Consider the following 26511-nt stretch of genomic DNA (forward strand, 5'->3'; position numbering starts at 1 on the left):
TTTCGAGGTTGCATTGTCTGACAGTTCTATTGCTAGATCATGGTTACATCCGTACCTGTGTGAGCGTGAGGTAGATACGATCAGTGAGAGGAGTGATGACCAGGCGACCATTCAAACCCATGTATTCATAGCCATAATCAAAACGACCAGTGCACTGATGCACCCTCAGATTATCGGGCAGCCGCTCCCAGTAGAAGCGAAGCTGGCTCTCCCACTCAAACTCTCGGGCATCCATTATGCTAATGAAACAGTAAAAGTTTATGTTAACAAACAGACCAGGCAGCTATAAACAACTAAGCCTACATCTCTAATCACTACACTGTTTTCCTTATTCTCACGTAAGGCGCTAGAATGGAGAAACTGGAACAATCAAGAGGACTTCATGGTCGACTCTGCACTTAGACCTATATTTGAAGTAGGAGTGGGTAGATTTTGGTGCTGTCCTTACCTCAGCCTCAGTTCATATTCCTACATGATAGGGTCTGAAGGCATACGGGGAAACTCTACCCTACTAAATAAAAGAACATTAATTGTATTATTGATTGGAGGCGGATAACAGGACAATACTCATGGGTCGGTAAGGTGGGCAGGGAAAACCTAGGCACAATTAAATGCTGATATGTGTGAGGTGTTGCATTTTGGGAGGACTAATAAGGCCAGGGCATACATAATGAAGGAGGTCCTGGGGAGTATTGTAAACAGATAGACCTGAGTGTACATGTCCAAGTATCCCTGAAACTGGCAAAGACACACAAGATACTTGCCTTCATTAAATGGGTGCAGAAACTAAGAGCAGGGAGATTATGGCACATCATCATAAACAATAGTTATTCCCCAACTGGAGAACCATGGGCAAGTTTAAGTCAGCACATGATAGGAAGGGTGAGATTGCACTGGAGAGGATGATGTCTAGGACAGAGCATTTCGGTTATGAGGATAAACTGGATAAGTTGGGTTCATTTCTTTGGGAGCAATGGAGGATGAGTGGGGATCCGATAAAGCTGAGGTGCATACTTAGAGTAGATAAGAAACATTTCCCCATAGCAGAAATGTCTAAAACCGGAAGACTGAGGGGGAGAACATGATGGAGGCAAGAAACATTTTTCTCAAGGCGGAGGTATCAAAAAGCAGAAGATGCAGGTTCAAATAAAAGATAGAAGATTTATAGAGGATTTGGTGAAGATTTTTTCAGCCAGACTCTCCACCTGAGTGGATGGTTGATGCAGACACTCTCACATTTAACAGGTACATCTAGACAAGTTGTTGAATGTGCAGAAAGGCTATCGACCAAGTGCTGGTACGTGGATTAGTATAGACAGGTATTTGATGGCCAATATGGACATGGTTCTATGCTCTATGTCCCACACTCACCAACACCAGGCAATGGTCGCACAAGATTCTCAGCCTGTAAGAATTGGAGAAGCTCAACGTTATAGGTTTATACAGGTTGAAAACAAATTCTCAGCTTTGAATTTTGGTGGTTGAGGGGAGACCTGATAGCAGTTTATAAGATTATGAGTTGTAGACAGTCAGGGTATTTTTCCTAGGACTGAGGACATGCACTTCAGGTGAGAGGCGGGAAGTCGAAAGGAGATGCGCAAGGCAATGTTTTACTCAGTTGTGGGTGCCTAGAACAAGCTGCCAGAGGTAGTGGCATTTAAAAGGCCATTGAACAGTCAAATGAAATGCAGGCAATGGAAGGATGTGGGAACGTGTTCAGACAGCAGAGAAGTAATTTAATTTCCATCTTATTCGGCACAGACATTGTGGGCTGAAGGCTTGACCTGTATGCACTGTTCTATGTTTCACTTAATTCACCTGCAAATATTTTGAGGTGAATGCAAATTACAAATCTACATAATTTAAGTGGTGATGAGTGTAAGGGTGGGAAACTTAGGAATGTTAATCACAACCAATTGTGGCAAAGAGAAACACAATGGGAACAGCAACAGTAAATGCACCTACCATTCACAGATGTGACAAGAGTTATAACACGAGGAAGGAACACAATGGGTACAGCAACGATAACCACGCAGACTCATTCACAGACATGACAGAGTTATGACATGAGGAAGAGATTCCACTGGTAGCACTGATCAAACCAGCACCCACCTGATAGACCCAATGTCCCGCAGCAACAAATGAGCAACAGCCCTGTTCTGCTGGTGGAGTGGAATCAGAGGAAACACAGTCCCAAAGTCTCAAATTGTAAACAACAGATGTAACTACAAATAACTAAACGAGCCTCAAATACCAATGACCATCTCACCTGTCTCGGACAAATGTATCCACAATATCTCTGGCATGTACATCAATAATAAGCACCGTATTATACTTTTTACGATCATTTTTACTCAGCGGTTGCGTGATGCGGGTCACGAGGTCATCAATCTGTTGGTGCATCTTCTTAGCATAATTTTTCATGGCCTGTTTATCTCCCTTTTTAAACCTTTGAAAGACATCTTCAACCTCCCATGTCCACCAGACCTGGGTGGCAGCAAGGACAACCATGCCCTGATAAACCAGCATCCAATCGTTCCTGGAGAATCAAAGAGAGAGTTTATTACTCTTTGGAGAACATTTGGTCAAACATTGCTAAAACAGCAATAAGTCATGAAATAAATTGGAGTGATGTTCAGTCTGGTCACTTCATTATAGGAAGTGGAAGCTTTACAGAGGATGCAGAGGAGATTTACCAGCCTACTGTCCAGATTAGCGAGCATGTCTTCTCAGGGTAGGTTGGGCGAGCTAGGGCTTTTCTCTTTGAGCCAAAAGAGGATGAGAGGTGAATTGATAGAGCCACAGATACAGTGGGCAGCCAGCAACTTTTCCCCAGAGCAACACTGGCTAATACAAAATGGCAGAATTTTGAGGTGACTGGAGGAAAGTAGAGCGATGGAGAAGTCAGAGTGAGTTTTTTTTTACACAGAGTACACTGCCTGACCTGTTTTTATTTCAGATCTCAGCACCTACAGTTTTTTTAAAGATTCACATCGTAAGATTCTGCAATGCCATTCTGCTACTTTGGGGTAATACAATGAAAATTTGAAAATCACCTTAAAAGCATCTGTGGAGCCTGAGTTTGTTTAGGGATACATAACTGTATAGGCCAGGGGAGTTTTACATTCTATTGCCACCGTATTTACACTGGGTACTGCTAAAACCTGCATGGCAGATGAAGATATATCTCTAGCAAAGGAGATGGCATGGGAGCAGGTGGTGGATATCACAAGTCCTGGCTACACGACCAATGACATCAGGAAGACAATCTCTGAAGAGTATCGATAACGGCTGAGGTCGCCCATCTTTTAAAGACACTGCCCAAAAGAAGGCAATGGCAAATCACTTCTGTGGAAAAATCTGCCAAGAACAATCATGGTCATAGAACATGATCATAGAACCTCTTACAACACACCACATAATGATGATGATGATATCTGCTAAAACTGGACACAATGGTTAAGAGATGTTTTCTTGCTGTTATTATTGCACATTGGTACATTATTATTGTCTATATTATTATTTTGTACATTATTATTAGTTAAGCTGTACACTGCTAAGTGTGATTTTAAACGTTGCTGCTGTAATGAAAGAATTTCCCACTCAGGATCTATAAAGTAATTACTATTATTATTATTGTTATTATTATTATTAAATGTCAACATTCACCACCTCAGTGAACCAGGTAAGTAATTTCCCAATCGATAAATCCTAAAAGCAAAGTTAAAGATTGCAAGTGTGGAAATCCAGATGTGACAACACTGAGGATTGACCACAACTATATTACCATTCTTTTTAACAGAAAACATTCTGTTCTTATACAGCCAAATGGTGAAAATGGCAAGTGATCACCTGCTCAAGGTTTCGCAGTATCGGAAAATTGCTTCCTTTGTAATGAGACGATTTGTTCTCCTCATTTCACCCAGGACAGCGGTCATCCAGTCTTCAACTCGGCCCTCTGCCGGTATCATCTGTCTGAATTCCATCACCTCCCCTTCAGCAGAAACCATTGCGGCTGCCAATGTTTCGTTCTCATTGCCCACTTGGAACCTTAGTGACGCAATGTTATCATACATCTGAAATATTAAATACTCAGTAAGTTCCGAGACCATTTTCATAGTAATCATTAAAGGACTTCAATTATTGTGGAGTTGTCTACTTAACTCTTTAACACCCTAAGGGACTGAAGTTTAGAACAATAAAAGGAATACCAGAACACTTTTTACGGGGGTGTTGTTTCAATCTTCCTTCAAACACTCCACCATTCATTTCTTCCGGGAACTCAAGCATAATATCACACTTGAACCAACAGAAATTTCACTCAATCTTAACCCTATCCCAGAAAGGACCAATTCATAAATAGCTTCCAAAAGATACAGAAGCAGAATTTGGCCATTCAGCCCATCAAGTCTGTTCTGTCTGCGGCAACAAATTCCACAGATTCACCACCCTCTGGCTAAAGAAATTCCTACTCATCTCTATTCCAAATGGACATCCCTCTATTATGAGGCTGTGCCCTCTGATTGTAGACTCCCCCACTACAGGAAACATTCTCTCCACATCCACTCTCTCTAGGCCTTTCAACATTCATACAGACACATTCACTTTTCCACAGCTCTTGCAGTTCATTCTGTCATACACTTAAGGTCTCTGTCAGATCAATTTAAAATCCCTTTTCAAGTATTTGTAGAAGACACTGACAAAGTTCTGGTCGGAACTGCTGGAAAGCAACCCAGCTAGCTTGGATGGGCATCTTGGTTGGCATGGAGCAGTTGGGCTGAAGGACCTGTTTCTGTGCCGTATGACTCAATCACAAGAGATACATAGAATGTAAAACAACACATTACAGGAACCGGCTCATGATGTTATGACAAACTAAAGAAATTAGTAATTAAATGCCTCATCTACATCATCATTATGTGCCATGTCTTATGACATGGGTGATCAAGGTCTTCCCATGATCATGACTGTTCTTGGCAAATTTTTCTACAGAAGTGGTTTGCCATAGCCTTCTTCTGGACAGTGTCTTTAAAAGACAGGTGACCCACCCCATTATCGATACTCTTTAGAGATTGTCTGCCTGGCATCAGTGGTCGCATAACCAGAGCTTGCACCAGCTGCTCAAACAACCATCCACCACCTGCTCCCACGGCTTGACGTGACCCTGATCATGGAGACTAAGCAGGTGCTACACCTTGCCCAAGGGTGACCTGCAGGCTAGCAGAGGGAAGGAGCGCCTTACACCTCCTTGTGTACAGACGTATCTCCACTCGGTCATCCATTCTGTCTGCCCAATGTCCATAACCCTCCATTCTCTTCACATTCATGTGTCAACCTAGGAACCTCTTGAACACCTTTTATTGTAACTACAAACATCACCACCCAGGCACCCACCACTCTGTGTAAAAAATCTGCCCCATTGAACATTGTCCCCTCACCCTAAATATCTGCCCTTTAGTATTGGATACTTCAACCCAGGGAGAAACTTACTGATGATCTCATAGTAAGTTTCTCATAATCTTAGAGTGGTCCGGCTTTGTCTCAACAGGTATGAGCCAGATCAGGCTCTAAGTAAGTTTCCAATAATTTTTTTCCCGTTAGTACATAGCTTGTGCGCTGAGAATGGGACCCGAGTTAGTGGTATGTTTCTTGTGTGAAACATGGGGATTCAAGAAGACCTCCAGTATCCCTGATAACTACATCTACACAAAGTACACCAAGCTGCATCTCCTTAGAGACCATGTTAGGAACTGGAACTGCACCTCGATGACCTTCGGCTCATACGAGTGAATGAGGAGATGATAGATAGGAGCTACAGGAAAGTAGTCACTCTAGGCAGCAGGAGGCAGGTACCTAGGTGACTGTCACGAGACGGAAAGGGAATAGGCAGCTACTGCAGAGTACCCCCGTGGCGGTTTTCCTCAATAATAAAAATATTACTTGGGATAATGTTGGGGTTGTAGTGATAAGGAATTTGTTGGTTAGGGGAACAGAAAGGAAATTCTGTGGACAAGATAATTCCGATAGTTTGTTGCCTCCCAGGTGACCATGTATGGTCCAAGTGCATGTCGATGGGACTAGGCAGATTAATGATTCGGCACAGACTAGAATAACCAAAGGGCCTGTTTCTGTGCTGCATTGTTCTATGACTCTATAATCTGATAAGTGACTATCGTGCCTCATGTCAGCCATCGCTGCCCCACAGAAAACAGCTCAAGTTTGTCCAGTCCCTTCTTATAGCACATATCCTCTAATTCAAACAGTTAGAAGACAAAAATCTGTTACCTTTATCATGTGTTCCTGGACAGCTTCAGGATCACTGCTCCCCAGAATACTCAGTAACTCATCATCAGAAATGAAGAAGAACCTGGGAAAGGCATTTCGTTTGGAGTTCAGGTAGTCGTTGAGACTCTTCTGGCATTTCTCGAGGCCTTCACTCAGGTTCTTGAGGTTTGTCAGGTGATTAGAAGCATGGCAACATTTGCTTATGACAGGCTCCTTCACAGTTTCAGACATGATCTAATCAACATCAGAAAGGAAGAAAAATAATGAATTTTTTCAAAGTAATAACAAATTCTTATTATTACTTGTAAAAAAGCATCTTTAATCATAAGATGCAAATGTGCTGACAATTGGATCTTGAATTTGGGTTTCCCTAATAATGCCCAATTTATCATTTCAAGACTCTTCATTCCTTTGAAAGCAGAAACAATACAGGATTTTGCTGTCATCGTTCACCATAACACTGAAGAGAAATGTAACAGCTTGTGGAGATGGAAATTGTTTACCTAAGGCTTGGTACTGTTGCAATCTTTTACCATTTTGAAGTGATTTCTTATTCAACACAGCAACACAAACTGAAGATGGAAAATGCACAACTTTTGGTATTCTTAAAGTAAGCAATAATTGTAAAAAGAAATATGAAACAGAAACAGTTATTTAACTATATGCTCTACTTGCACTTTATGTCAACTTGTGCATCTATGGAATATTGTTTTATTATCTGTTAATATTATTTTATGTGCTATATGTGATTATACGTACTGTGTTCTGCACCTTGGTCCCAGAGCAACATCGTCTCATTCAGCTGTATACATATGCATAGCTGAATGCCAATGAAATTACACTCAACAGGTCAGGCAGCACGTATGAAATGAAAGAGTTCATCTTTCACATTGATGATCCTTCAACAAAGATCATCAACCTTAAGTATTGATTCAGTTTTTCTCTCTCCTCAGGTGATGCTCAACTTTGAGTAACTTTGGCATTTTCTGTTTTCATTACTGTTAGTGGACTTACAAAGGATACTGATCTCAAGTCCGTCACCAGAAATGATTACTGAGAAGTCAGGGATGAGCTGGAAGGCAAAGGCAAGATGCTGGGATGGAACATGTGAACAAAGATAAGGCGTGGTAGAAAGAAGAAGCAACAGTTGATAGCATTTTTCCTTTTAGGATGACAGCAAGAATAAACATCAAAATCATTAGTGGTACAATGAGATGGTTATGGAATTGAGAGCTGGAACTGGCAGAGGCTGAGGGAAGTCTTGCAGGTATATTAATGATCTGGATGATAGGGTGGTAAATTGGATTAGTAAGTATGCAGATGCTACTAACATAGGTGGCATTGTGGATGATGAGGTAGGTTGAAGTAAGTAAGTAAGTCTTGAAGTCTTCGGAGAAGGAAGTCTGAAAATCGGAGCGGGAGTGCGGAGGAAGCCTTTTTTGAATTTTTCGGGTTTTTTTTCGTCGCAATTGAGAAAGGCAGGGCTGTGCAGGTGTGTGACGTCAGGGAGTGAAGTGAGGAAGATTTAAAAGGAACACAGCCTTATAAAGCGGGCAGCGTAGTTTGCAGGCTGCGGAGTGAGCTGGGAGCAGAGTGAAGGCTTAAGGGCTTAGGCGGAAATGGGTGAGGCTAAGAGGGTTTGGCTTTTCATTTTTTTTTCCTCTTATTTGAAGAGAGGGGGAAGTATGAGTGTGAGGGCAGCTTGTTGTTCTCAGCGCCGGATGTGGGAGGTAGTGGAGTCTCCAAGCCTCCCGGACGTCCACATCTGCGCCAGGTGCGCCGAGCTGCAGCTCCTAAGAGACCGCATTAGGGAACTGGAGCTGCAGCTCGATGACCTTCGTCTTGTCAGGGAGAGTGAGGAGTTGATAGAGAGGAGTTACAGGCAGGTGGTCACACCGGGGCCATGGGAGGCAGACAAGTAGGTCAAGGTTAGGAGGGGAAATAGGAAGAATCAGGTAATAGAGAGTACCCCTGTGGCTGTGGCTGTGCCCCTTGAGAATAAGTACTCCTGTTTGAGTACTGTTGGGGGGGACAGCATACCTGGGGGAAGCAACACTGGCCTTGACTTCAACTTGAGACAGGTTCGATGTTGTCGTTTAAAGTTAAGTTGGATAGATATGTGGACAGGAAGGGAATGGAGCGTTATGGGCTGAGTGCAGGTCGGTGGGACTAGGTGAGAGTAAGAGTTCGGCACGGACTAGAAGGGCCGAGGTGGCCTGTTTCCATGCTGTAATTGTTATATGGTTATATGTATGGAGTGCTATAGAATGTTTGAATTGATCACAATGTTAAAAACTGTAAATGAGTTACGTAAGCTTATCTCAATATTCAAACAGTTTCAAGGAACTACCTTTTTGAATATTCTATCAATGTTATCAAACTTCTTTGCTTCCTCAGGTAGTTGAGATCGAATATCTCCACCGATGAAGATACTCTCCAAGTACATCCATTTCCTTTGCACCACCAACCAAACCTAGAAAACAGATATTGATTAATATCTGCTTAAAACTCCACGTTAAAATAGCAAAATCTTCCTCTCTAGCCTTTTATAGCAATAGATTTTCAGCATTTACAGATATACTATGATTTAAATGTGCAAGTATTGTTCTTCCTGGTAAAAGGTGAGCTTTGTAATACCATGGGACACAGTGCTAGGGAGAGCTGACTGCATGAAACCTCTTCTCTGGGCTCCTGTTGTGTCTGTTTAATATTCTTTCATTAATATTTAGAACACCTGAATTCCAGATCTTTAGACACATCTTTAGCTGTGGCTTGCAGGTTGCCACAATGGAGAACTTTAGGTGCAGTGATAGTATGTACTATCATGTCACTGCGACAGGTCACTTTGCAGAACATTCCTCCATGGTAGTGAAAAGGTGGTGCTTATTCTAATTCTGAGAGAAAATCACCAGCCTATAATGCAGTTGTCCTCTCTCCAGGGTGGCACTTCCAGAGTCCTCTTCTATTCCAGATTTCCAGCATACCACTGTGCTAAAGTCTTAGACACCCAAGATTTTTTATATAAATTTTGCTTTAAATGTTTGCTTTTGTCTTCTGCATTAGTGTGTCAGTAGAAGAGAGCTAATCTTAGACTTCCAAACATCCATTTTTCAAAATATTAAATATTAATTACAGAGAGATTTTTGTACTTTGTTAAGGAAATCACTGGATGTGGGAGGAGAGCAGATCGTCCTGGGAACTCCACACAGCCGCATTGGGAATGTGGATTATATCTAGGCCGTGGAAGTTGTGATGCAATTTAACTTGGTTGCTCTTTCCGCAGACACTGATAGATCTGTCAGTTTTTGAGGGAGGAGAAGATGGCGGCACAACGCAGCGCACGCAGCCTCTCCGGTGAATGATATCGGTATTTGTCAGTAGGAGGCCGTGCACAATTTGGATTTGATGGAGACAGACTTGAGAAGCACAGAGGAACATCTGGAGTAACTTCTAAAATGCCCGGTTCGCTGCCGCTGCTACTGAGTGATCGAGCATCTCCGGAGGGGTAGGGCCCAAATCCTCGGCTTTGCTTGTTGCTGGCGGTCGGGGCTGGGGTCGAAGTGCTCAGCAGAGATGGTGCTCGGTGTCAGAGGGCTGGTCGGAGGCTCCAAGTTTTCGGACGGACTCAGAGTCGGCCTGTGGTTGGGTGCTTCCAGGATGCTGCATCGGCAAGTTTGTGGCGCTGGAAGCTCATGGCAGGGAGAGTTTCTCCCTTCAACCGTCTGTGTGAGATGATGGGACTTTGGAGAGACTTTGAGACAGTTTTTTACCGTGCCCATGGTCTGTTCTTCATCAAATTACGGTATTGCTTGCACTGTTGTAACTATATGTTATAATTATGTGGTTTTTGTCAGTTTTTCAGTCTTGGTCTGTCTTGAGTTTCTGTGATATCACACTGGAGGAACATTGTATCATTTCTTTTTAAATCTTTTTATTAATTTTTCAAAATTATAAACTCAATAACAAAGTTAATACAAAGAGATTGGAATAATGTTCATCAGCATATATAAAATGAATTTTAAGTAACATAGATATAAGAGACTTACAAACTCATAATGAAACTAATCATTAAAAAAAGAAATAAAAAGAAAAATATATATATAAATAAAAAAACCCCAAAAGAAAAAAAGAAAAAAAAAACAAAAAAAAGCAAAACAAGGCTAGACCAACAGCTTGTATCAGACATGTTCAATGATGTCGTTAACTCCGCTCCTCTCATCATATAATTTAAGTTTAGAAAAAAGATTCGGAAAGGTCAGATTACATCATATGAAAATGTTGCATAAAAGGTTTCCAAGTTTCTTCAAATTTAATCGAAGAGTCAAAAATATCACTTCTAATTTTTTCTAAATTTAAACTTAATATGGTTTGAGAAAACCATTGGAATGTAGTTGGAGGATTAGTTTCCTTCCAGTTCAACAAAATAGATCTTCTCGCCATTAAATTAACAAAAGCTATCATTCGACAAGCTGAAGAAGACAAAGATCTATGTTCTATCATTGGCAATCCAAAGATTGCTGTAATAGGATGGGGTTTTAAATCGAAGCGTAGAACTGTTGAAATAATATCAAAAATATCTTTCCAATATTTTTCCAAAAGAGGACAGGACCAAAACATATGAGTTAAAGAAGCCACTTCAGAGTGACATCTATCACAAGTAGGGTTTATATGGGAATAAAAACGAGCTAGTTTATCTTTGGACATATGAGCTCTGTGTACTACTTTAAATTGTATTAATGTATGTTTAGCACATATAGAAGAAGTAGTAACTAATTGAAAAATTTTTCCCCATTTCTCTATAGCTAGGGAAAGTATCATTTCTTAATGTATGCATTACTAATAAAAGAGGACTGCGTGCCCTCATAATCTAAATAAATCTAAATAATCTAAATCTGCTGAATGTCTCCAACATTTTCCAGCACCTGCAATCTTTTTTTTAACCTTTCACATCAGGATTCACAGGAAAATCCCAGTGCGTCTGGAATAAGCAGGAGTATTTGGCAGAATGGCAGGCTCTTGACAGAATAAAAATGACACATTCAAACTAGAAAAACTCTCATCAGCGTCAACAATTAACAGGAAGTACGAACAATTAGTTAATGTATCTATAGATAACTAAATACTGACATTTTCAAAAGCTTGGTGTAATTTTTGACAAGTATTTCTGATTTTGGAGCTGACGGACTTTTACAAAGTGGAAGCTGAAACTAGGCAACTTGAACTTTCTCTAATTTCTTACCGCAATCACTTCACCGATTAAGGACAGGTTTTTCTCCCATTCCTGCACTGTAGACAAGAAAGGACCTACATATCTGCTTCCTGCCATGCTTTGTAGATTCATGGCATTATCATCAAGTATCTGAAGGATCTCATCTACAGATCCTAGGATGTAGCCTCGGTCCTGAGTTCCTTTGTAGTACTTCTGCACAGTGAACTTCATGTTTTCCCAGGTATCCACAACCTCCTTGACACCCTATAAAGTACAAACATACAATGCAGTTATTAAACTTAGATGTTGAGCAATCTTCTAATTTGCAGAATAAATTTAATTCACCATGTTGGCCGAGCCCTCTACCCATGATCAGAATAATCTGCAGAGAGTTGTAACTCAGTCTGTTCCATCTTGGGCACTAGGCTCCATAGTATCCAGGACAGCGTCAAGGAGCGGTTGCTCAAAAAGGCAGCATCCGTCATTGAGGACCCCCATCACCCAGGTCATGCCTTGTTCTCAGTGTTACCATCAGAAGCCTGAAGGCACACATTAAATGATTCAGGAATAGCTTCTTCCCCTCTGCCATCAGATTTTTTAATGGACGTTGAAACCAGGAACACTATTTCACTACATTTTTGTTTCTATTTTTGCACTACTTATTTAACTATACATATATATTTTTTTACTGTGATTCCATGATTTTTCTATTATTATGTATTGCATTTTACAGCTGTTGTGAAGACAACAAATTTCACGACATATGCCTGATATTAAGCCTGATTCAGGTTTACCAACACTTCAGCAAACATCATTGCTATTGTGAAAAGCGTAAGAAGGCATCATTCAGTAGTGGAGTATTTTAACAGTATTTTAATTAATACTCTTATACAAATGTGGTATAAAAAGACACAGTATTTGGGAACTTCTCCTTCATTCAGCATCAGCTAATTTTAACTGGAGAGGAAACCAATTTGATAACTTTTGTACAGAGAGACTTGCAGTAAAATCCCCAACCTGTAAGATGCACTGATAAGTATCAGCAATGGTGCAAGTTATAAAGTCAAACAGTCATAGAAATGTATAGCACATCTAGCCCATTCCTACTCCCATCGACTTGCACTGGGACCATAACCCTCCATACCCTTACTATCCATGTATCTATCCAAACTTCTCTTGAACTCGCATGCACCACTTGCCCTGGCAGCTTGTTCCACATGCTCATGACCCTCTGAATGAAGAACCTTTTCCTCATGTTCCCCTTAAACTTTTCAACTTTCAGCCATAACCCATGACTTCTAGTTATAGTACCACCCAATCTCAGTGGAAAAAGCCTGCTTGCACTTATCCTATCTATGCCCCTCATAATTTTGTATATCTCTATGAAATCTCCCCTCAATCTTCAACCTTCCAAAGAATAAATTCCTAACCTATTCAATCTTTCCTTATAACTCAGGTCCTCCAAACCCAGAAACATCTTTGTAAATTTACAGCTTCCTGTAGTTAGGTGACCAGAACTGCTCACAATACTCAAAATTATGCCTCGTACAACTTCAACATAACATCCCATCTCCTGTACTCAATACTTTGATTTATGAAGGCCAATGTACCAAAAGCTTTTTGTCAATATTATAATCTGTGTGTTCAGGTTAATTTCACAATTGCATATTCCAGCATTTCGGTATCACATCTCTAATTCTGTTAGCACAACCCACATTCCCTTCAGTATAGTTTGCCTCTTGAATGCACAGGAAAGAGTTGGAATTAACTCATTAGGTACCAAAGTTCAGTTTACCTTCTCAATACTAAGTTCTTTAATGGCAGCAGTAACTATATCACCAATGGCTTCACTATATTTGTGCAGTTGCATAGCAAACATATTCGCCAGTGTAAATGTATCTGCTCGCATCTCAAATTCCGTGCCTGTCCGTGTCATTAATGTTTTCCAGTGCCTGTAAAATAAGTTACAGTTAGGGGACTTTATATCTCGACTCAACCTGCTTTAATCCTCAGACTACAACAAGGCGAGCGAACTGAGTAATGAACAGTGAGCACACAAGATATAGTGGAATCTGGAGTGCAAAATAAAGAGCAGGAGGAGCTCAGAAGGAGGGGCAACATTGGCAGAGGCAAAAGGATAGTCGAATTTTCAGAGTGAGACTCTGCATCAGGACCAGAAGAGTAGAAGAGAGATCGCCAGTATAAATATGCGAGATGGAGGGGTGAAGCACGGGTGGAACCAGGTGAGAAGTGGAGCAGCAGGGGCAGGGGGAGAGTGACGGGCAGACAGCAGCAGGCAGAGACAGAAGAGATGAAAAGGGTCAGATGGAGCCGGGTGGGAAAACAGAGGAAAGTGATGTGGAGACACAGCTGGTGGCTGATGGAGCAGTATGGTGGAGTAGTGGGGTGCAGCAGAGCACTAAGGCCACAGCTGTTTGCTCAGGCTCACTTATCACAGTTTATATTTTGGTCAAATATACTGAAGTGGAACATTAAAGGAACTAACCTCTCTCTTAGTGCCTCATGCTTCAAATCCAGTAACAAGGGGATGGAATCCTTAAATTCTTTCAAGTGAGATTCCAAATGGAAACCAACAGTTAGACTACGAACATCCTTGGGCAACTTTCTGAAAGCCTTCAGAAACCCATCAATTCCTTCCTGAAGCAGCTGCACATTTAAATCAGCCCACAGTGTCTCAGACCATTCCTCTTTCGCTGTCTAGAAAAATAGCAAAACTTTAACAATCAGAGGATGTAATTATATAAGTTGAAGACACAGAAGACTGCAGATGCTGGAATCTGTGGAGGGGGAAATGGACAGTCAACATTTCGGGTCAAGACCCTTCAATTATCAGTATTGGCCCATTTCCAACCTTCTTCACAAAGAAACAGAATTATAAAAGAAAGGAAACCTTTTGGTGATGAACTAAGAGTAGGGAACCAACATCTTAGTAAAAGATCTCAATTTTAAAGAACAGTTTGATGCACAAAGTTTGGGGGTGTTGTGGATAGTGTGGAGGGCTGTCAGAGGTTACAGCGGGACATTGATAGGATGCAAAACTGGGCTGAGAAGTAGCAGAAGGAGTTCAACCCAGGTAAGTGTGAGGTGGTTCATTTTGGTAGATCAAATATGATGGCAGAATATAGTATTAATGGTAAGACTCTTGGCAGTGAGGAGGATCAGAGGATTCTTGGGGTCCGAGTCCATAGGGCACTAAAAGCTGCTGTGCAGGATGACTCTGTGGTTAAGAAGGCATACAATGCATTGGCCTTCATCAATCATGGGATTGAGTTTAGGAGCCGAGAGGTAATGTTGCAGTTATATAGGACCCTGGTCAGATCCCACTTGGAGTACTGTGCTCAGTTCTGGTCGCCTCACTACAGGATGGATGTGGAAACTATAGAAAGGGTGCAGAGGAGATTTACAAGGATGTTGCCTGGTTTGGGGAGCATGCCTTATGAGAATAGGTTGAGTGAACTCAGACTTTTCTCCTTGGAGCGACGGTAGATGAGAGGTGACCTGATAGAGGTGTACAAGATGATGAGAGGTATTGATTGTGTGGATAGTCAGAGGTTTTTTCACAGGGCTGAAATGGCTAGCACGAAAGGGCACAGTTTTAAGGTGCTTGGAAGTAGGTACAGAGGAGATGTCATGGGGTAAGTTTTTAACACTGAGAGTGGTGAGTGTGTGGAATGGGCTGCCAGTGACAGTGGTGGAGGCGGATATGATAGAGTCTTTTAAGAGATTCCTAGATAGGTACATGGAGCTTAGAAAAATAGAGGGCTATGGGTAACCCGAGGTAATTTCTAAGGTAAGGACATGTTTGGCACAGCTTTGTGGGCCGAAGGGCCTGTATTGTGCTGTAAGTTTTCTATGTTTCTATGTGAGAGTGTCTGAGGATCAGACTCAACACAAATTCATACTGATGAAGGGTCTCGACCCGAAATGTCAACTGCTTACTCGTTTCCATTGCCTGGCCTGCTGAGTTCCTCCAGCACTTTGTGTGTATTACACCCACAAAATTCTCCTGGATCCATCCACTCACTATACACAAATTCTCTGTCTGTCTGTCTATTTAAAGATACAGCACAGAACAGGCCCTTTCAGCCCAACAAATGCACCACCCAGCAACCCACCTGCCATACTTAATATTAGCCTAATCACAGGACAATATACAATGACAAATTAACTTCCAGTATGTCTTTGGACTGTCAGGGGAAACCCACGGGATTCATGGGGAGAACATACAAACACCTTAGAGACAACGCTGGAATTGAACTCTGAACTCTGGAATGCTCCAAGCTCTAATAGCGTCGCACTAACTGCTACGCTACCGTGGTATCTGGTTCTGGTTCCATATATACTTTATACTTTATTGTCGCCAAACAATTGATACTAGAACGTACAATCATCACAGCGATATTTCATTCTGCGCTTCCCACTCCCTGGATTACAAATATTAAATATTAAAAATTAGTAAATATTAAAAATTTAAATTATAAATCATAAATAGAAAATAGAAAAATGGAAAGTAAGGTACTGCAAAAAAACCGAGAGGCAGGTCCGGATATTTGTAGGGTACGGCCCAGATCCGGGTCAGGATCCATTCAGCAGTCTTATCACAGTTGGAAAGAAGCTGTTCCCAAATCTGGCCGTACGAGTCTTCAAGCTCCTGAGCCTTCTCCCGGAGGGAAGAGGGACAAAAAGTGTGTTGGCTGGGTGGGTCGTGTCCTTGATTATCCTGGCAGCACTGCTCCGACAGCGTGCGGTGTAAAGTGAGTCCAAGGATAGAACATTGCTTTGTGTGATGTGCTGCGCCGTGTTCACGATCTTCTGCAGCTTCTTTCGGTCTTGGACAGGTCAACTTCCATACCAGGTTGTGATGCACCCTAGAAGAATGCTTTCTACGGTGCATCTATAAAAATTAGTGAGGGTTTTAGGGGACAGGCCAAATTTCTTTAGTTTTCTCAGGAAGTAAAGGCACTGTTGGGCCTTCTTGGCAGTGAACTCTGCTTGGTTGGACCAAGTCAGGTCATTTGTGATATTGACCCTGAGGAACTTTTGACCTGTTCCACTTGCACACCACCGATGTAAATTGGGTCGTGCGGTCCTCTACTCCTTCTGAAGTCAACAACCAATTCCTTCGTCTTGCTGATGTTGAGGGATAGGTTATTGTCTTCACACCATGCCACCAGTTTTTAATTTCCTCTCTGTACTCAAACTCATCATTACCTGAGATATGGCCTACAATTGTTGTGTCATCAGCAAACTTATATATTGAGTTTGATGGAAACTTGGCTACACAATCATGGGTGAACAGTGAGTATAGCAGGGGGCTGAGTACACAGCCTTGTGGGGCACCGGTGCTCAGAGTGATTGTAGAGGAGAGCTTGTTCCCTATTTTTACAGCCTGGATCCTGTCTGTGAGGAAGTTGAAAATCCAGCTGCAGATCTGAGTGCTAAGGCCCAGGTTCTGGAGCTTAGGAATCAGTTTATTTGGAATGATGGTATTAAAGGCAGAACTGTAGTCAATGAAAAGGAGCCTTACATATGCATCTTTATTCTCCAGGTGTTCTAAGGAGGAACGTTGGGCCAGAGAGATGGCATCTGCCGTTGACCTGTTGCTCCAGTAGGCGAGTTGCAAAGCGTCGAGGTTGACTGGTAGGCTGTGGTTGATGTGTGCCGTAACCAATCTCTCGAAGCACTTCATAGCAATTGATGTCAGAGCCACAGGTCGATAGTCATTCAGGCATGCCACCTTGCTCTTCTTCGGCACTGGGATTATCATTGCCTTCCTAAAACACGAGGGGATCTTAGACTGAAGCAAGGAGCAGTTGAAGATGTCAGCAAACTCTCCAGCTAGCTCGCTTGCACAGGACCGGAGAGCCCGTCCTGGGATGCCATCTGGGCCCGTCGCCTTCCTTGGATTTATCTTCAGGAAGGCCCTTCCAACGTCCTCCTCAGTAACGATGAATCTCGATGCCACCAGGTCCGGTTAATGCGGAGGGAGCGGGACGCTCCTCTTCTGTTCGAATCTAGCATAGAATACGTTAAGTTCACCCACCACAGTGTCTCCACACCTGCTCCCCTCCCTTACCTGACACCACCTCCCTGTTATTTTACACCCCTCCTCAATCCACCCCCCTACTCTTTCTTTACAACAACCATCTCACCTCTCCTCTCAGTCCTAAGACATGGTTTTGACCAAAACATTGACAATTCCTTCCCTCCCACAAATGCTGGTTGACCCATTGAATTGCTCGAGCAAACAACAGGAATTCTGCAGATGCTGGAAATTTGAGCAACACACATCAAAGTTGCTGGTGAACGCAGCAGGCCAGGCAGCATCTCTAGGAAGAGGTACAGTCGACGCTTCAGGCCGAGACCCTTTGTCAGGACTAACTGAAGGAAGAGCTAGTAAGAGATTTGAAAGTTGGAGGGGGAGGGGGAGATCCAAAATGATGGGAGAAGACAGGAGGGGGAGGGATGGAGCCAAGAGCTGGACAGGTGATTGGCAAAGGGGATATGAGAGGATCATGGGACAGGAGGTCCAGGGAGAAAGACAAGGGGGGGGGGAACCCAGAGGATGGGCAAAGGGTATAGTCAGAGGGACAGAGGGAGAAAATGGAGAGTGAGAGAAAGAATGTGTGTATAAAAATAAATAACAGATGGGGTACAAGGGGGAGGTGGGGCATTAGCAGAAGTTAAAGAAGTCGATGTTCACGCCATCAGGTTGGAGGCTACCCAGACGGAATATAAGGTGTTGTTCCTCCAACCTGAGTGTGACTTCATCTTTACAGTAGAGGAGGCCGTGGATAGACATGTCAGAATGGGAATGAGATGTGGAATTAAAATGTGCGGCCGCTGGGAGATCCTGCTTTCTCTGGCGGACAGAGCGTAGGTGTTCAGCAAAGCGGTCTCCCAGTCTGCGTCGGGTCTCGCCAATATATAGAAGCCACATCAGGAGCACCAGGCGCAGTATATCACCCCAGCCGACTCACAGGTGAAGTGTCGCCTCACCTGGAAGGATTGTTTGGGGCCACGAATGGTGGTAAGGGAGGAAGTGTAAGGGCATGTGTAGCACTTGTTCTGCTTACAAGGATAAGTGCCAGGAGGGAGATCAGTGGGGAGGGATGGGAGGGACGAATGGACAAGGGAGTTGCGTAGGGAGTGATCCCTGCAGAAAGCAGAGGGGGTGGGGAGGGGAAGATGTGTTTAGTGGTGGGATCCCGTTGGAGGTGGCGGAAGTTACGGAGAATAATACGTTGGACCCGGAGGCTGGTGGGGTGATAGGTGAGGACCAGGGGAACCCTATTCCTAGTGGGGTGGTGGGAGGATGGAGTGAAAGCAGGTGTACGTGAAATGGGGGAGATGCGTTTGAGAGCATAGTGGAGGAAGGGAAGCCCCTTTCTTTAAAAAAGGACATCTCCCTTGTCCTGGAATGAAAAGCCTCATCCTGAGAGCAGATGCGGCAGAGACGGAGGAATTGCGAGAGGGGGATGGCATTTTTGCAATAGACAGGGTGAGAAGAGGAATAGTCCAGATAGCTGAGAGAGTCAGTAGGCTTATAGTAGACATCAGTAGATAAGCTGTCTCCAGAGACAGAGACAGAAAGATCTAGAAAGGGGAGGGAGGTGTCGGAAATGGACCAGGTAAACTTGAGGGCAGGGTGAAAGTTGGAGGCAAAGTTAATAAAGTCAACGAGCTCAGCATGCGTGCAGGAAGCAGCGCCAATGCAGTCGTCGATGTAGCGAAGGAAAAGTGGGGGACAGATACCAGAATAGGCACGGAACATAGATTGTTCCACAAAGCCAACAAAAAGGCAGGCATAGCTCGGACCCATACGGGTGCCCATAGCTACACCTCTAGTTTGGAGGAAGTGGGAGGAGCCAAAGGAGAAATTATTAAGAGTAAGGACTAATTCCGCTAGACGGAGCAGAGTGGTGGTAGAGGGGAACTGATTAGGTCTGGAATCCAAAAAGAAGCGGAGAACTTTGAGACCTTTGCTCGAGCAGATTGTTTGCTGCTGCAGATTCCAGACTGTTTCTGGCAATGGTGGGACCTGTAAGAGCGTAAGAGAGGGACGGGCCGCACCTAAATCAGAATGGGCCCAACATCCTAGTGCTAGTTGGTGCTTTTGGGGACAGTTTAAATATTGAGTGGGCAGCAGAAAGGGGCCAGCTCAGTAAACGTTCGGGGAAGTACAGACACCTAGAGAACTCTGGCAACACGCTGGAGGGACTCAGCAGGTGGGGCAGCATCAGTGGAAACGATGAGTCAACGTTTCGGGCCAGAACTCTTCGTCAGGACTGAAACGTTGACTCATCGTTTCCACTGGTGCTGCCCTACCTGCTGAGTTCCTCCAGCGTGTTGTGAGCGTTGCTTTGATGCCAGCATCTGCAGATTATTTTGTGTTTACCTAGAGAACTCTGCCAGCTCCATCACTAGACTCCCCAGTATCAAGGACACCTTCAAAAGGCGGCATCTATCATTAAGATTCCAAAAGACTTGACAAAACTGAAACAAAAGGAAGGAAGTTAAATAAAATTACAAGGAAACCCTAACTGGCTGGAATGTGTGCATTCCCATGTGTCTGATTGCTATCTTCTTTCAGCTGCCCGCCTGCGATTGCCCAGACTCTGCAGTTGTGACAGTCAGGAATAGAGAACTAAGACAAGGGAGGCCCCTCAAGTGTATAAAAAGTGCAAGGAGACACTTCGTAGGGAAATTAGGAAGGCAAAGAGGAATAGAAAATTATCAGTGGTAGATAGAATTAAGGTAAACCCTAAAGGATTTTATAAATATCTTAATGGTACAAGAATAGTCTATGTCAGACTATTTTGTTGACTACAGCTGTCTTTAATAGTATAATTCCAAGTAAACTCATCACCAAACTCTGGACCCTGGGAATCAATGCCTCCCTCTGCAATTGGATCCTTGACTTCCTGCACAACAGATTGCAGTCAGTAAGGGTAGGCAGCAACACTTCACCACGGTTATTCCAAACACTGGTGCTCCACAAGATTGCATCTTCAGTCCCCTACTCTAACCTCCCACTTCCCACCTCCTCCCCTGGAACACTCATGAATGCATGGGCAGATTCTGCTCTACCTCTTTCTACAAGTTTTCAGATGATACCACTGCAGTGGGCCATATCTTAAATAACAATGAATCAGAGTACAGGATGGAGATAGAGAGCTTAGTGAAATGTTGTCATGACAACAACCTTTACCCTCAATGTCGTAAAACAAAAGAGTTTGTCATTGACTTTGAGAAGGGGAGGCAGGCGTTGCATATGCTCCTGTCAGCATCAATGGTGTTGAGGATTGAAAGGGGTGAGAGCTTCAAGTTCCTAGAAGTGAACATCATCAACAGTCTTGCCTGCCCCAACTACGTGGATGCCATGGCCAAGAAAGCTCACCAAAGGCTCTACTTCCTCAGGAGACTAAAGAAATCTGCATGTCCCTGTCAACCTAGACCTATTTTTATCGATACGCCATAGAAAGCATCCTATATGGATGCACAACAGCTTGGTATGGCAACACTCTGCACTTGACCACAAGAAACTTCAGGGTATCAACTCTGTCTATACTTCCTGCTGCTCAGCAAAGCAGCTAGCACAGTGAAAGCCCCCACTCACTCTCTCTTGTCCCCTCTCCCACAGGCAAAAGATACAAAAGCCTGAATGTATATATCAACAGCCTCAAAGATAACTTCTATATAATAAGGCTATTAAATGGTTCCTTAGTAAGATAAGATGGACTCTTGACCTCACAATCTACCCCGTTATGATCTTGCACCTTATTGTCTTTCTGCACTGCCCTTTCTCTGTAACTCTACTCTGCATTCTGTAATTGTTTATTTTATTTAGAAATACAGAACGAAATAGACCCACTGGTTTAACCCTAGCCTAATCAGAGGACAATTTACAATAACCAATTAACCTACTTTGGACCATGGCAGGAAACTGGAATCACCTGGAGGAAACCCATGCACACATGGGAAGAATGCACAAAACTTTCTTACAGAGGATGCCAGAATTGAAATCTGAACTCCAACGCCCCGAGCTTTAGTAGCATCGTGCTAAGTGCTACATTACCATGGCGCTCCTTTGTCCTTTTCCATGCACCGTGCAATGATTTAATCAGTGTGAATGGTGTGGAAGGCAAACAAGAGAAAATCCAAAGCAACACACACAAAATGGTGGAGGAACTACGCAGGCCAGGCAACGTCTATGGAAAAGAGTAAACAATGAAGAAGGGTCTTGATGAAGGATCTCGGCCCCAAACAGCAACTGTTTACTCTTTCCTCCAGCACTTTGTGAGAGTGCAAGACAAGCTTTTCACTGTATCTTGGAATATCTGACAATAATAAATCAATTGTAATTCCAATCAGGGTAAACGTAGGGACCATTACGGTCACAAGGACAATCTGTGCAGATAGTCAGCAGGTACAGGTGAGGTGTAAATGAATACTTCTCATTAGTACTCACAAAGGAAACAGACTTTGTGGTTGGAGAATTCAGTGGAAGGGAAGGTGAAACTCTAGCTCTGGTCTCCATAAATAAACAATGTTTCAGCAGCAGACGGTTGAACTAGACTGCCTTGACAATGATATTAGGGTAGCTCAGCGGCAAATAGGAAGCAAAAACTGCAAAAAGCTGGTTTGGCTTCAACTTGTGGGGTGGAATGGAGTTGTATATATAGTTTAACATAATTATCGCTGTACACAAATCCCCTCAGTATGAGTGTACTGGGATCTGTCATTATTTAGAAAGGTATTCTGATATTCATAAGAGAAGCTGGAGAAAGAGGACAAACACACAGATACAACACCCAGGTTGATCATATTCCCTATGGCCTCCATGAGCAGGTGCTGGTGGTATCCCAGATGCTATGTAGCAGCTCACCAAATTCTGTGCTGTTTCTGATCCTGTTATAGCAGGAGCACAAAATAGATGAAGTCTCCCTAAAATACCATCCATTTTATCCACAGGCAATGTAATTCTAAACCATTATACTAACAACCCAGGGTGGCAGGGTGGAGATATGTCCCTACCAAAGGAGGTGTAAAACGCTCCTTCCCTTCGCTAGCCTGCAAGTCACCCTTGGGCAAGGTGTAACACCTGAATACCCCTCGCCCCCCCCCACCTGGTTAGCGTCATGTGAAGTCATGGGAGCAGGTGGTGGGTGGTCATCTGAGCAGTGGGTGCATAGCACAGTCTTGGTTATGTGACCTCTGAAGCCAGGCATACAATCTCTGAAGAATATTGATAATGGCTGGGGTGACCTGTCTTATAAAGACATTTGCCAAGAACGCTCATGGTTATGGAAGCACCATGATCGCCCATATCATACAATATGACACATAATGAACGAACGAATGAACTAGCAACTGCAGAGCATTGTTCTACGATGCCATTCACTGAAACCTTGAAATACTCTGCTTCCAGTAAACATTGTTAAAATTGAGATAAAGCATTTTTAAGATAGAGAGCAGACAGACAACACCACGCTACATATGAGAATTCACTGCTTGAAGCTTTAGGGCTATGATACACGAGAGAGAGTCCCATCCAGCAAGTTGTCTACACTCATTACAGCCTTCACGGCGTGAGCAGATATCTTAAATATAGTCTAAAAACTTCAGGGAGTTTTTTTAAACATACCCGCTGTGCCTTGTAAATATCATAGATCTGCCGCAGACCTTTTATTTCTTTCTGAAGTGACAGCAAATCAGGATGCATTGTAATGGGCAGGTCGAAAAGTTTCTCAGCATTAACCAACTCTTGACGTTTTCTTTCAAGCTCTTCCAACTCATTTTCAAATTTGCCCAAAATCTCAAGCCCTGCAAAACAACATGAACAGAACAAAACCAATCTTATACACACTTTTCTGCTGTAGAGGGAGAGCTGAATAAACTAAAGCAGGAAAGGAGTAGTGGAAACTACAGAGGTGGGAAGTGGGCATCATCTGCAGCATCAACAGCATTGAGCAAAGGTCTTCCCTCTGTGAAATATGCTCAATCCAAAGGAACCGCGTTGAATTGGAGGATCCGTGTTCAACATTTGTTTGATAATAGAGGATAAAACCTTTCAAAAATTAACCACCTGACACTGCTCCATTTCAGATCCATCTGTATTAAGGTCGGGTGGTAATAAATGAGCTGGTAGATACGTGAGTGGAGAGTTCATACTTCTGTAACCCACCCCTTCAACTCCCTCCCACTCAAACATTTCTCTCTGACATATCAAGGAAAGAATAGCCTGAATTTTCCTACCTGTATCGAGGTCAGACTCCACAGACCCTGGGCCTTCTATACGGAATTTTGTTGCAAAACCAGCAAGGTTAGCTGCAAATTCTTTAGTCTCAAGTTTGGTGGTCTGAAAACCAACATTGAGAATTATTTGAATAATTTTATTAGTTCAAGCTAACACAAACGTTCACTAAATACAGAATTAACTGCAGGTAAAAAAACAAAAATATTCCTTAACAATAGTGAGCAAAAACCAAGAAATTTTAAATAATACACGTTTATTGAAACTACAGCACACCCAAAAATGCAGAGTTAAAGTTACTGCAGAAATCTTATTGTCATTTAAAAAGTTATAGAGTCATAGGGATATACAGCCCAGAAACAGGCCCTTCGGCCCATCTAGTCCATGTCAAAACCATTTAAACTTCCTGCTCCCATCAACCTGCACCAGGAACATAACCCTCCATATCCCTACTATCCATGTACCTATCCAAATTTCCCTCAAATGCTGAAATCAAGCTCACATGCACCACTTGTGCTGGCAGCTCATTCTACACTTCCACAACTCTCTCAGTGAAGAAGTTTCCCATCATGTTCCCCTTAAACTTTTCACCTTTCACCCTTAACCCATGACTTCTGGTTATAGTTCCACCCAACCTCAGTGGAAAAAGCCTGTTTGCATTTATCCTATCTATACCCCTCATATTTTTGTATACCTCTGTGAAATCTCCTCTCAATCCTCCACATTCTAAAGAATAAGTCCTAACCTATTCAATGACCCGTATGTACTCTGATAATAAATTTTACTTTGAACTTTCCTTATAACTCAGGTCCTCCAGACCCAGCAACATTCTTGTAAACTTACTCTGTACTTTTTCAACCTTGTTTACATCTATCCTATAGGTAGGTAACCAAAGCTGCACACAATATTCCAACTTAGGCCTCACCAATACTTTATACAACTTCAACATAATATCCTATCTTTTGTACTCAATAACTTGAATTATGAAGGCCAATGTACCAAAGACTTTCTTTATGACCCTATCTACCTGTGATACCACTTCCAACAAATTATATACCTGTACTCCCAGATCCCTTTGCTCTACCATGCTCCTCTGTGTAAGACCTACCCTGGTTGGTCCTACCTGAGTGCAAAACCTCACACTTGTCTGCCTTAAATTCCATCTGCCATTTTTATGCCCGATTTTCCAGCTGATGCAGATCCTCCGTAAAACATGATAGCTTTCCTCACTGTCTACTACACCCCCAATCTCGGTGTCATCTGCAATTTTGCTGAACCAGTTAACCACATTATCATCCAGATCATTGATATAGATGACAAACAACAAAGGACCCAGAACCGATCCCTGTGACACACCACTAGTCACAGGCCTTCAGTCAGAGAGGCAACCATCTCCTACCACTGTCTGGCTCCTCCCACAAAGCCAATGTCTAATTCAATTTACTACCTCATCTTGAATGCCGAGTGACTAAACCTTCTTGACCAGACTCCCATGAGGGACCTTGTCAAATGCCTTGTTAAAGTCCATGTAGAGACCATCCATTGCCTTGCCTTCATCAACTTTCCTGGAAATTTCCTCAAAAAATTCTTTAAGATTGGTTCGATATGATCTACCACGCACAAAGCCATGTTGACTATTTTTAATCAGTCTCTGTCTATCCAAATACTCATACACGAAATCTCTTAGAATGCCTTCAAATAACTTTCCCACTACTGATGTCAGACTCGCCAACCTATAATTTCCTGGTTTCTCTTTAAAGCCATTTTTAAGTAGCGGAACAACATTGGTGGTCCTCCAGTCTTCTGGTACCTCTCCTGTTGCTAAGGATGTTTTAAATATCTCTGCTAGGCCCCTGGCAATTTCTGCACTTGCCTCCCGTAGGGTCTGAAGGGAACACCTTGCCAGGCCTGGGGAATTTATCCGCCCTAATTTGCCTCAGGGTAGCAAACACCTCTTCCTCTGTAACCTGTACAAGGTCTATTAACCTGATGCCACCTACCTCACTTCTATAGACTCTGCATGTGTCTCCCAAGTAAATACAGATGGAAAGAATGCTTTGAAGATCTCCCCCATCTGTTTTGGCTCCACACATGGATTAGCATTCTGGTCTTCCAGAGGACCAATTTTCTCCCTTGCAATACTTTTGCTCTTAACATATCTGCAGAACCCCTTAAGATTCTCCTTCACCTGCTAGAGCAACCTCATGCCTTCCTGATTTTTCCTACCGTCCAGCTGGGAATGAACTATAAATGTCATCCCTGCCAACATCACCCCAGGCTTGAGACAGAGAATAAATAAAATGCTTGCACAATTTAGAGTGATGAAGGGGCATTGCAAAGAGCAGCATGTTACATTCACCAGGTGGTTGCATACCACCATCCACTCACATGCTGATTGGGATGCTAGAACTTTATCACTTCACAGTAGTTCATCTCATAGAAAGAATGCTTGAGTGTAAACAAGAGGAAGGAAATGAGAAAACAGGAGAGGCGCTCCTCAAATCTATTGATTTATTTATTTATAGTTCATTTATTGAGATACAGCAAGGTATAGGCCCTTCCAGCCTTCCGAGCCATGCCACCCAGCAATCTCCTGATTTAATCCTAGCTCAATCATGGGGCAATTTACAATGACCAATTAAACTACTAACTGGTATTTTGGACCGTGGGAGGAAAGCAGAGCACTCGGAGAAAACCCACGCGGTCATGGGGAGAACGTACAAAACTCCTTACAGGCAGC

The 26511-nt window shown here is 42.9% G+C and overlaps 1 protein-coding gene across 2 annotated transcripts in view; it reads right to left on the reverse strand.

Annotated features, from left to right (window-relative positions):
* Nucleotides 1-26511, reverse strand: part of dnah10 (dynein axonemal heavy chain 10) — a 283837-nt gene that overhangs the window by 147223 nt on the left and 110103 nt on the right. For both annotated transcript variants that reach the window (XM_072240729.1, XM_072240730.1), the window contains 10 exons: nt 23774-23876; nt 23163-23341; nt 14001-14212; nt 13290-13446; nt 11525-11758; nt 8636-8758; nt 6286-6519; nt 3853-4076; nt 2270-2539; nt 56-239 (listed from right to left, as the gene is read on the reverse strand). In XM_072240729.1, the coding sequence (XP_072096830.1) occupies nt 56-239; nt 2270-2539; nt 3853-4076; nt 6286-6519; nt 8636-8758; nt 11525-11758; nt 13290-13446; nt 14001-14212; nt 23163-23341; nt 23774-23876 (1920 nt within the window). The remainder of the gene's footprint in view (nt 1-55; nt 240-2269; nt 2540-3852; nt 4077-6285; nt 6520-8635; nt 8759-11524; nt 11759-13289; nt 13447-14000; nt 14213-23162; nt 23342-23773; nt 23877-26511) is intronic.

This window comes from Mobula birostris, chromosome 22 (assembly GCF_030028105.1).
Source record: "Mobula birostris isolate sMobBir1 chromosome 22, sMobBir1.hap1, whole genome shotgun sequence".
In the NCBI taxonomy this organism is placed as follows: domain Eukaryota; kingdom Metazoa; phylum Chordata; class Chondrichthyes; order Myliobatiformes; family Myliobatidae; genus Mobula; species Mobula birostris.